Here is a 12,265-nt window from a genome sequence, read left to right on the forward strand (position 1 = left end):
AGCCATGATCAGAATTAATGCTGATGAGATTTCTTCTAACCGCATAAACTCTGGCGCTTCCGTCCACTGCACACGGAAATCATATGATGTGGCCTTTGCCATGATAAACACTGTTGTGTTGCTGTTTCCATCCATCATCCAGACCAGCTAAGGAAGTGGCCTAAACCCATTTTAAACCAGCCTGCTGACCAGCTAAAACCAGGCTGGATTACTAGCTAATCCAGCCAGAAGTAACTGGTTTTAGCTGGTCCCACAGCCTAGGTAGGCTGGTTTTAGCTGTTGTTCCAGCTGGTCTCTCAGCTAAGAAAGCTGACCAGCTAAAACCAGCCTAAAATGGTTGTCTGGTCTTAGCTGGTTTAAGATGGTAATAACTGGTAATAACTGGTCAGGCTAGCTGGTTCCAGCTCATCTCCCAGCCTGAACAGCTAAGAAAGTGGCCAAAACCCATCTTAAACCAGCCTGCCGACCAGGTATGACCAGCTAAAACCAGCTTAAGCTCGTTTTATCCATTTTTGTTCAGCAGGGAAGATCAATCTTTTTTCATAATCAGATTTATTATGCATTAAAGTCAAAGAACATTCTATGTGTAACCATTGGCTATAGGATATTAAAATAAAACCCGACTACACCACCTAGGTTATTACCCAGGACAATATAAAGAGACACTTGTTGATTAACACAAAAGTTACAACGATATGAAGGACCCTGCTGGTTCGTTTTTGATTCAAAACAGAGACGTGAGTTCCGAAAACTGCACATTTATTAATTCACACCATGGTATTCTCAAACATTAAAAAAAAAAAAACTGTCTTAAAATGGCCTCATCACAATTACCATTTAATTACCCAGAGTCACAAAGAGACCGCAATAAATAACGCTGGAATATAAGGGAACATTCCACACGGCAAATCAGTGTATAAAGATGATTAAAGCAAGTGAAAAACCAAACCAATACAAATCAATACAAATTCCCCTTCAGTTCAGCGTCAATATAGCACATGTATGTCTGCAAGATGTCTGTTAAAGATCTCTTGATCTGGAAAGTGCCTTGAAGTGATGGAACAAAGGGCAGCCATTACATTACCCCAAAAGGACACTGTGCATCAAAAAGTTAAATAAAAAAAAAAATAATATTAATAATAAATAAGTACATTTTCTGAAGAAAATGTGAGTGGTGCTTGCCATGACAAAACTGGGCACTAGGCATTACAATTAACACCAATCATGTTAGCATCATGTTAACAACATGTTAATTGTGTTAGCATTATGCATTTACAATTTAACATTTACATTTACATTTGGCCACAGGATAAAGAAAGTCAATCTGAACATGATCGGATACAGGGTGAACTACAATTTGATTATTATATAAAAGAGCACAGTGCATAGTTTGAGTAATAATGCATTTCATATTTGAACACTTATTGTCTACAAGCACAAATAAACCTGTCGAGGAAAGAGGTATGATGTGTAACATTAATTAAAAACAATTAAAGGCACAATATGTATGATGTATGATTTTGTTTTGTTTTGTCTCCACAGCTTTCAGTCCCACCCTGCTTCACTGTAGTAAAATGAATACGTCTTTAATAGCTTACATTAGCTCATTAATGAACATGATTTCTTCCTGAATCTCGTCAGATTGCATCAAATGTGGGCATGAAGACAACAACTCCCATGATTCCAAACTCAATCACAGCGTCATCAAACTACGCTTTTGTTTCTTTGTTTGTTTTGAATATGTGCCCTCTAGTGGTGAAAATTACATACTGTGCCTTTAAGAAAGCTTCATCAACATGCACAAATTCATTTCTCACTTTCAATGTATGTATTCTAGAGGTGCATAAAAATCAGTGAGTGTGCCTTATTTCATCAAACTAAGCTATTGTCTGCATTTTCTTTCAAGTAGGATCCTCTCCGTTTATCTGATTGGTTCACTTGGTTTCCTACTGAATCTGAAATACAAACAACACGAGAGGCGTTAAAAAGAAGGTAATAAACTACAAAGTTCAGTCTTATTTGAGCACTGCAGGCAAATCATATCACATTGAAAGAGTTGTTTTGCTCACCTGAGACAGTGACTTTGAATTCCCAGCAAATTTTCTTTCCGCATTTGGTGACAAACTTTAATTGATAAACTCCAGTGTCACTGGTTCTGGTGTTCTTGATGGTCAGAGATCCGGTTAGATGATGCAGCTCCAGTCTGCCTTTGAATTGCACATCACCGTAGGAGGTCTTACTGATGTCCCCATTCATTCCAACTGCTAGGGTTTTACCTTGAAAGCTCCACTGTACCCGCTCATCTCTTTCGATGTTAAAGTCAGTGATTAGAATAAAACATTCTCCCACCATCGCTGACACCGTCTTGGGACCAGACTCACCTGGAGAACAAACAAAGTTACTCATACTAATATAAATTCAATAGCACGCTGTCAACTGAGGTCTCATGTCACCTAATATAGTTTAAAAGCACTGTATCATCATTTAGTTTCCAAAATTAAATGTGTTTAATTGGTCACTGGACCCTGATTAACCGCACTGACAATAAATTAGAAATAACAGTTTAATCTTACAGTTGGGAACATAATTGTTTGATCCCCTGCTGATTTTGTACGTTTGCCTACTGACAAAGAAATGATCAGTCTATAATTTTAATGGAAGGTTTATTTGAACAGTGAGGGATAGAATAACAATAACCCCCTCATTAAAATGGGAATCAGTTGTTTTGTTGTTATTCTGTCTATTACTGTTGAAATAAACCTAAACAAATCAATTAATTATTTTTCCCACTGTATCTGCAACTAACTGTTATTTTTATAAGAAATTCTGATCGATATTACTTATCTCTATCCACTGCATGCAGGCCAAATAAATCAATAATTAAATTCAGTGGTGATTTATTACTGATTAGTGCAGCTTTAGTCATAACATGTTCTGTTATTCTATTGTAAGAAGAAAACTTTTTGAAGTGAAATTAAGACTCACAACAAATGAAAACTCTGAATTTCCTGTACATGCTCCTTTTGCTTCCAATGATCTGTAGTTTATAAGGTCCGGGTGTGATGTTCTTGATGGTCAGAGATCCGGTGTTCTTGTCTAGCTGCATTCTGTCTCTGAATCTCTCATCAGCATCAGCGTATGTGGTCTCTCTGGTCTCTCCAGTCAACTGAGCAATGAGATTGTTTTCATCTCCAAACATCCACAGGATCAGATCATCTCTCTGAGTTTCGGTATCAAGGTTTAGAGTCACGTCCTTTCCCTTCACCCCTAAAATCATCCTCGCTGTGACAACAGCACAAAGATAAACACAGAGAAAAAAAGTTTCCAATATGTAAGTGTGTGCATGTAGATTGACAGTACCGCACAAAGTCCATTCATGTGCGATTTTAACATCAACTTGAAGTGGACACTTAGGAGTGGGAGAAGATCGCAATAAAAACAGTTCAGTCTATTAGATTATTACTAGATTTGAGGTACTCAAACTTCTACTCGGACTCGAGTCTATTCTCGAGTACAATTTTTAGAGGACTCGGACTCGGATACATTTTGACTCGGACTCGAGCTTTTCAGACTCGGGAATTGTTGCGAGTCCAGGGACAGTTGACGGAAATTTTACTGACTCGATGCATTATTACAAAAGTGACTGAGTATTTGCATGTGTTTAATAGTCTTGCAGGTTTTGTGCCGAATTCTGACTCCCGCCAGATTACTACCCCGTAGTATTGGTAGGTTTAGGGTTAGGTGTGGGGGAGGGGTTAGGATTAGGCAATCAGGTAGCGATTTCAAAAAGAGGGGGTAATAATTTGGCAGGGGTCAGAATTCGGTTTTGAGTGAATTTGAACAGTTGGAACAAATAAAGATGTGTCAAAAAATATATGATCTGTGCATCCGGTCTTAAAACGACAGCAACATAAACCTGCTGCAGCAGACTGCGTCATATTACATTTAACTATTTTATCTCACAATTCAGAATTTGTATAGGTCGTCTATATGTTGTATTTAGGACTTTATAACTCAATTGAACTCTACAGTAGCGAGTTTGTCAGTTCTGAGGGGAAAAATGCCAGAAGTGTGGGATATAAACTCATGATTTTGAACTGAGGGGAAACGGAATATGTCTTTTCTTATCAGAATTGTGAGATATAATCAAAAATAAAGTCAGAATTTTGCAATATAAACTCAAATTTTACTCTTTATTCCATGGCTTCCATAGACTGGTACTTAAAAACGGCCATTAACTCTCACAGCCTCATTTTCATCCAAGAAAAAAAATATATGTAAAATGCCATCTACTCTGTCTAAGGTCTAACCATTCATCATAAACACAGCTGCAATCAGAGATAAGAGGTGCATTCTCTGCTTCTCAGGTCTCATTTACCCACCCCATTAAATTTATACTAATTTTTACTATATAACAACGAGTCATGTCCTGCCCTATCATTTTTCACATTCTAAAAGCTGTTTTACTCTGAAATATGTCACAATACATAAGCTATAACTTCTGTTACATGCTGAGCAGGACACTAATTATGAGATGGTGTGAAATCAAAAATCAAAATGGCAATATGCAATAGGTTTGCTTTTTTACATTTAAATTGCCATTGCCTTATTCTAGTTGTAAAGGTTAAAACAAGGTTAAGATACTGACAAACAGTAGTGTTTAGTTGGACTCGACTCGGACTCGGCCCATTTGGACTCAGACTCAATTGGTTAAAGACTCTGACTTGACTCGGACTCAACTTAGGTGGACTCGAACCAACACTAATCATTACAATTTTTTAGTTGCTTTTGGGAAACGCACCCCTGGGTGGGCGTTCAAGGCATGTGTGTTTACATGTATCATGGGTTTAATTCGCCATACTTGGCCTCACGGATCTGTTGTATACCAAATCTTCCAGCATCGTCCTGTCAGTCATCTCTCCTTACAATCTTCAGACAATAAGTGTGAAGCCGCAGCAAGCAGCAAGCCTAAGTACCAGTTCTTTCAATCCAGACTACTTTAATACAACTGTGAACACACCCTTCATTTTTTGAAGACTGAGCTGATCAGAAGTTGGAATGGAGCTTGTACAGTTTGAGATGAATTAACTGCAAAAAAAAAAAAAAAAAAACTTGAAATACTCACCTTTTACAGCAACATTGATTCTCTTGATCGTGGTTCTTTTTTTGCTGATAACCTTCTGCTTGTAAACTCCAGTGTGTTCAGCTGTGATGTTTCTTATCGTCAGGGATCCAGTTTTACTGTCCAGCCCTAGACTGCCTCCAAATCTCCCATCGTTGACGACAAATGTAGAGATTTTTCCATCAACTTCTTTGATTTCAGCTAAGAGGGTGCTTTCATCTTCAAACAGCCAGAGTATCTTATCCTTTTTCCCAATTTCAGCATTAGTCTTAAGAGTCAAATCCTCTCCTTCCTGCCCAGACATATTCTTCACTTTTGTCACAGCAGCACATAGAAACAGAGAAATTAGGAAATTTTTACAAGCAAGTTAGTAGTAAACTATAAAAATAACATGGATAACTATCATTTTTAACATAGATACAACACTTTGATCGCCACCTGGTGGCTGGCTGCAGTAAATGTCATAAACCTAATATGGAAAACTTTAAAGGTCCCATATTGTCAAAATCGAAATTTCCTGGCTTTTTTCATGATAACTGAGGTCTAGGGGCTATGTAACTACCATATGAGTTTCAAAACAGTCAATCCACAGTAAACTGCACACAGCCTGCTTAAAGTCGCTGTTCATTTTCACGAGCCGCTGTGACTTCCGTAACGATGTGACGTCCGATCTACTCAAGTCACCTCCCCAAGCGCCAACCACCGTCCCACCCTCCTTTTGTCAAACCCAGACATCCATTCCATTTTTGAAGAACAACAACACGAGAACAAGTCGAGAAAACCCTGTTCAGTTGATAAATGTCGAAACTACATCATTGCACAGGCTTCAGAACAACATGAATATAAGAGACCAGTGGCACGTCAACTTCAGCCTCTTTCACACAGCGATTGCGGTAACTACACAGATAATGTGTCCCATGATTTGTTCCGGAGTTGTTTAATTTGGTTCATTCACAGTTGTTTTCCGGAATCTGTGCGTGCTTTACACACAACCCATAAAGACATGTGACGTTTGGATGTGAGATGTAATGCGACACATACGTTTCACGAATCTGAAACTAACCTGAACAAACTGCTTCAGTGATGATAGTGCTGAGCTGGCTCTGACCGATCGCCGCTTCATTCCACTTTGCACATATTTTTCATTGTGAAGAGTCGCATGATAACGTGCATCATTACTACAACACTGCCTTTATGGCTCTGGCTTTTGTTGACACAGCGCTCGTTCCCGTAATTTTCCAGAATCAGTGCGCATTGTGCTTTTACTAAAGCAACAGTTATGTAGCTTACTGCATTCGGTGTTTAAAAATGAAAAAACATTAATGAAATATCTGAAATATCTTGTTGAGTATCAGCAGGCTAGGCTCTCTCTATTGCTCTGGGCTCGGCTAAAGCATACATGATTGTAGTTACTTGTGATTGGCTTGGCTGTGCGTCACTCAGAAAACAACAGGCCAATCAGAAGAGAGGCTAATGAATATTAATTTATTGCTGATGGGCCAAAATCGACCTGTTTTTGACAGAGCTCCTAAAAAAGGAGCTGTAAAAACATATATAGATGGATTTTGGCACTTATACCGCAAATATATATTCTTAAGGACATCAACAACTAAAATAAACCTCCAGAAATGTGTACAATATGGGACCTTTAAATTGAAAACTGACAGACAGCTACTCACAATTTATTACAACTTTTAATCTCCCGTTTGTGGTTCCTTTGCTGCTGCTTATCTGAAATGTGTAAAGTCCAGAGTGTTCAGTTTTCATGTTCTCGATGGTAAGTGATCCAGTCATCTTGTCCAGCTTCAGTCTGTCTTTGAATATCCCATCAGTACCTTCATATGTTTCTCTGGTCTTCTCAGTCATTTGAGCAATGAGATTGTTTTCATCACCAAACATCCACAGGATCAGATCATTTTTTTGTATTTCAGTATCAGGGTATACAGTGAATGATTGGCCCTCTATCACTGAAAATATCACAACTTCATTTGTGACAGCAGATGGAACATAGAGAGAAATACAAAGAAAATGTTACCATTTGATCAAGTGTGGATGCTGTTTTATCAGAGCTAAAAGGTTACTGTACTGCATTATGTTTATGCGCTGTATGAACCCTGCTTATGTTTGACATTTTTGTCTTGTAGAATATCGAAGTCAATCAGACCATTTTAGACTCAACTTAGAAGAGAGCTGAAACAAGCCAAACTCCACAAAGAGGCCCAGGATAACCAAACATCATCATAAATCTGGCCATGGGCCCTAGGAGTCTGAATCAAGTCTAACCAACTTACTAGGAGCTTTGAACAGCTTGCAGCATTAAAACAAAAGAATGCATTGATAATTTCAACTCAGGAAGTAGACTGTCAAATTTAGGGCAAGTAGCCAAGATAAATGGACAAAGAGATGCACCACATGACTGGAAATCATAAGCTAAAGACCTCCTTGGATTGTTAAAACAACATCTTTTCTCATAAAAACAAGATTTTATGTCATTGAAACGACATCTTTTTTTCTCGTAAAAACGACATGATTAGGATTAATCTCCAATCTGCCTACAACAGAGGTCTCAAACTCAATTCCTGGAGGAATTGATGATGATCAAACTGTTATTTCTGAATAATCGAGCTTTAAATATTATTTGGATGACTTAAGTTTTATTTAATTGAAAATTGAAATACTAACAGAAATAAAAGAAAAATGACAAACGTTTTGATAGTGTTATGATGATGATTATGATGTAGAATAAATGTTCGTCTGATGTACCGCTCTGCAAATTAGTCACAATTATGTTTTTTCATAATGGTTGGCTATCTAATATATTTCTAATATATAAAGTGGTGAATAAGATGCCAGCGATCAAAATAACGATTTTGAAGTCATTGAAAATGATAGTTTTGCAAACATGTTTGAGATTGCGAATATGAGCCTGTGCTAATAAAGTGCTTTCACTGTATTAAGTCTGTGTCCGTTACAGTCTCACGATTTATGCCTGATTGAATCCTTTACGGGCAAACAGGATGTGTGTAGAAGAAATAAATGAAGGACAATGGAAATTCTTACACTGTAAGTGTATAAAAAAAGGATTCTGTGCATGGGAAGTACATTCTGATTGTGTGAGAAGCCAACCGGTATATATCATAATAACACTGCAGACTTTAGTATGTGATTGTTGCTCTTCACTTTGGCCAATGCATGACCAGATGAATGATAGACAATGAATAAACTCTAAAGCCTTCTGCACACCAGGACGATTATCGCATGCTTGTCGGCAACTTTATTAAAGACGTTTTTTGCCACGTCTTTGTGTTCATACCCAAAAACTCCCTGACATTAGAGAAACCTCTCCATAACAACTCCTTCGCATACGGATTTTTGTAGTCGTTGTCGCATTTGTCATAAAGCTCTTTGTGTTTAGACACCAATGAGACCAGCAGCTCTACACTCATCTTGCCTCGATGCATCCTCTTCGTCTACTTACTTCTTTTTCGTCATTAGGTATCAATGTGTGCTCAGCAAGACCCTTTTGTGCTTGAGCACCAAGTCATGTTCACTCTAACTTCAGCAGCCCCTGCTGAAAAAAAAAAAACAGCTAAAAACCAGCTTGGCTGGTCTTGGCTAGTTTAAGCTGGAAGTAGCTGGTTTTAGCTGGTCTACCAAGCCAAAAAATAAAACGTGCCGTAGTGTGTGCACTAACATTGGCACCCTTTGTTTAATCACGAGGCGTTAAATGCTGACAATAATCGTCCCGGTGTGCACAAGCCTTTAGACAGCAATATTCTTCATGCTGCCGAATAAGGAGCCTCCAATATTCTCCCAAGTTTTCTTCCTTTCTTTTCATTTGAACATAATTGTTTTTGTCAATATGTTGTTCAACTTGAGTGGATAATCAGCTCAACAGGTGGAAAACTCAATCAAGCGATTCAGAATTAATGTGAGAAATAATTGCCATTTAACAACTCTGATCATTATCATACTGAAAAAACTACTCACGTCTGACAGTAACAATGAATCTTTGATACAAGGTTCCTCTGCTGCCAATGGTCTGTATTTTATAGACTCCAATGTGTTCAGCTGTGATGTTTGTGATGGTCAGGGATCCAGTCTTGTCTAGTTTCAGTTTGTCTTTGAATCTCCCATCAGCACCATCAAATGTAGTGATCTCTCTGGACTCTCTGCTGATTTCAGCTATGAGAGTCTCCTGAGGTCCAAACATCCACAGGATCTGATCATCTCTCTGTATTTCAGCATCAGTCTTTAGAGTGACTGATTCTCCCTCCTTTACTGATTCAATCTTCTCTTCATCTGTCAGCAGCAGCACATAAAAACTAAAAATTGACACTGAGAAGATGCCATGATCTAATAATTGATAACCTTTTCAATAATGTTTTCTTAATAATACAAGTGAAATTAGTTAAACGCTTACATGTTTTGCATAGCTGTTCAGTGATCATTACTTCATCTTCCACAGCAGGACCTAGAAAAAGAGAAAAGAGAGTATTTTGATCAAGCGGTGTGGTTCTTAATATGCTACTAATAGTCTGTAATTTGCAATAATATTGTGTGTTACAATTAGCAGTTATTAATGTGAATTAAGAATAAATAATACTTCCCACAGCATTTATTACTTCTTTAATGTTCAGGTACAGCTGAAGTCAAATGTTACATTCACCTTGCAAAATTAGCTAAATGTTTACCAAAATAAGAGGAAACATACAAAATGCATGTTAGATGAACACTCCTTAATGCATAATGTTTCCTTCTGGAGAACCAGTGAGCATTTGAACCTTCTGTAATAGTTTCATTTGAGTCCCTCAGCTTTCCTCAGTGTGAAAAGATGGATCTCAAAATAACATAGTCATTGCTGGAAAGGGTTCAAATACACACACACACACACACACAAAAATGAAAAGTGCATCATGGAGTAAAGTCAGATGTCCAAATGTCTGTGGTAAAGCTTACATGCAGTCCATTCCTATATAAACATATTATGAATGTGTGCAGCAGTCAAATCGTACAAGGCGGGGAATAAAACATCAGAATCGAGAGATATTAGGTGCTTTCGAGATGCATTACACTAGCCTGCCGCCGGCTAAGCTTTATTCATTGTAGTGAAGCCTCTCACAGCATCATTAAAAAAAAAACGGCCTCTGGTTGACCAGTTTTTTTCCCCAAACTTTACTCTTATACAAGAAGAATATATATTTACCATATCACCTAATCTTCATTTTCATCATTAATGTTTTGTTTGAATATTACATTCGATATAAAGATTGATTCCATACAGGAATTTTTTTTTTTTAAGAAAAAACCCGGAGCACACGTCATTCTAATCATCACATAATCTGACCAATGAGAATAAAGTGTGTCGTCATCAAGGCTTTCGCAGCCGATTTTAAGCAGCTGCAGCGCCTTTCCTCTGAGACTGCTCTCGTTTTGCTCTCACGGTACTTTGATGGCACACGTGATCGAAAGGCGGCCGCCGGCAGGCGGCAGGCGATTTCTGTCGGCACCGCATGAAGTCGAACGCACCTAAAAACATCTCAACTTTTCAGAATTCTGCAAGCGCAACACAGGTCATGTGACATGAACCAACCAATCAGCTTCATCCTTTCCCTTAATAACACTGAAAGCACTGGCAAGGTAGAGAAACAGCTTATCAAAGCTGTCCAGAAATAAGCATTTTTAAATAAATTTGATAACAGAGCTACTGCAAGCGATTTTTAATGCTGAAAAAATCTATTTATTCTTTGCTGAAACTACCGCGTCTTTATGGAGAGCGCATGTCATGGCTGCTTAGCAACGGCAGACGCCACTGGAGCTCAAACTACAGAGCGGTTTGGCAAAGACTTGGGTTTGGAAAGAAAGAGAAGGTAGCGCTTCAGCATTTTCCACGCGTTTTTAGGCGCAACATGTGAACGGCCCCTAAAACAGATTCACCACGATGACGACCTCTGAAGTGAGATATAAGATTGTTAAAACTTAACAGCTTTTTACCTCCTCTCGGAATCCTTGCTAATCATGTGTTGCAAATAGCAGTCATAGTAGCATTGTGCTCCTCTGTCACCGTGAAAAACTTCCAGACCTGCGAAGGCGATGATGACGACACAGATGATGACGTATTAAATGCAACAAAGGCCGAGAGTCACTGCAGTTTACAGCTGCAGTCACTTGCACTCGGAAAGCAGATGAATCTCAGATAAACCAGACTGAATGATTGATTTACCAGCAAGAGTACTTTATCGGATCAGGTTTCATTTATTTATCGGAGCAATAAAAATGACGTAATTTTTACCCATATCGGTCGATAATTTATCTGTACGATAAATATCGTGCATCCCTAATATATATATATAGAGTCAGAAATTAGTATATAAGTCATGCAACTCAATATACAAATCACACATTATATTAATTACTGCATTAATCAATTCACAAACAGACCGTGTGGTAAGAAAAAAAAAACATAGAAATACTGAATATGAACACTCATTACATTACTACATTATAACTCTACCGTCAGAAAACAATTTACATTTTTCCACTGCAGCTGTAATACTTACTCTCTTTTAACTGTTGTTCTGAGTTCTCTGGATCTTGTCGTATCAGCACATAGAAGTGGAGAAAATACAAAAAAAAAAAAACAGCATGAGGGTTTCAAATGACTTGAAGGAGAATAAACAATAAATCTAAATAATACTGGGTCACACTTCATTTTAAGAATATGGCCATGCAGAATAAATCCTTTGTAAGTACTAAAAACCATATCATATTTTTGTACATGTTTCCAAATAATATTTTCTTTCTCTCTCTCATATAGTATATATGTGACCCTTGACCACAAAACCAGTCATAACAAGGTTAAATTTTACAAAACTGAGATGTATACATCATATGAAAGCTCAATAAATAAGCTTTCTATTAATGTATGGTTTGTTAGGATAGGACAATATTTGGCCGAGATACGTCTATTTGAAATCTGAAATCTGAGAATGCAAAAAAATCTAAATAATGAGAAAATCACCTTTAAAGTTGTCCAAATTAAGTTCTTAACAATGCATATTACTGATCAAAAATTACATTTTGGTATATTTACAGTAGGAATTTTACAAAAAATCTTCATGGAACATCATCTTTACTGAATTT

General features: G+C 37.6%; 1 protein-coding gene across 1 annotated transcript; it reads right to left on the reverse strand.

Moving 5' to 3' along the window:
- Positions 1–758: 758 nt before the first annotated feature.
- On the reverse strand, positions 759–11,940 carry LOC141338498 (uncharacterized). Its single transcript, XM_073844067.1, has 8 exons — positions 11,683–11,940; positions 9,546–9,596; positions 9,113–9,424; positions 6,802–7,104; positions 5,126–5,434; positions 2,986–3,282; positions 2,070–2,381; positions 759–1,955 (listed from the first exon to the last, which is right to left on the reverse strand). The coding sequence occupies exons 2-8, from the start codon at positions 9,571–9,573 to the stop codon at positions 1,873–1,875; spliced, it is 1,644 nt and encodes a 547-aa protein (XP_073700168.1). The 5' UTR covers positions 9,574–9,596; positions 11,683–11,940; the 3' UTR covers positions 759–1,872.
- Between the last annotated feature and the right edge of the window lie 325 nt (positions 11,941–12,265).

The sequence above is a fragment of the Garra rufa genome, chromosome 7 (genome assembly GCF_049309525.1).
Source record: "Garra rufa chromosome 7, GarRuf1.0, whole genome shotgun sequence".
NCBI lineage: Eukaryota > Metazoa > Chordata > Actinopteri > Cypriniformes > Cyprinidae > Garra > Garra rufa.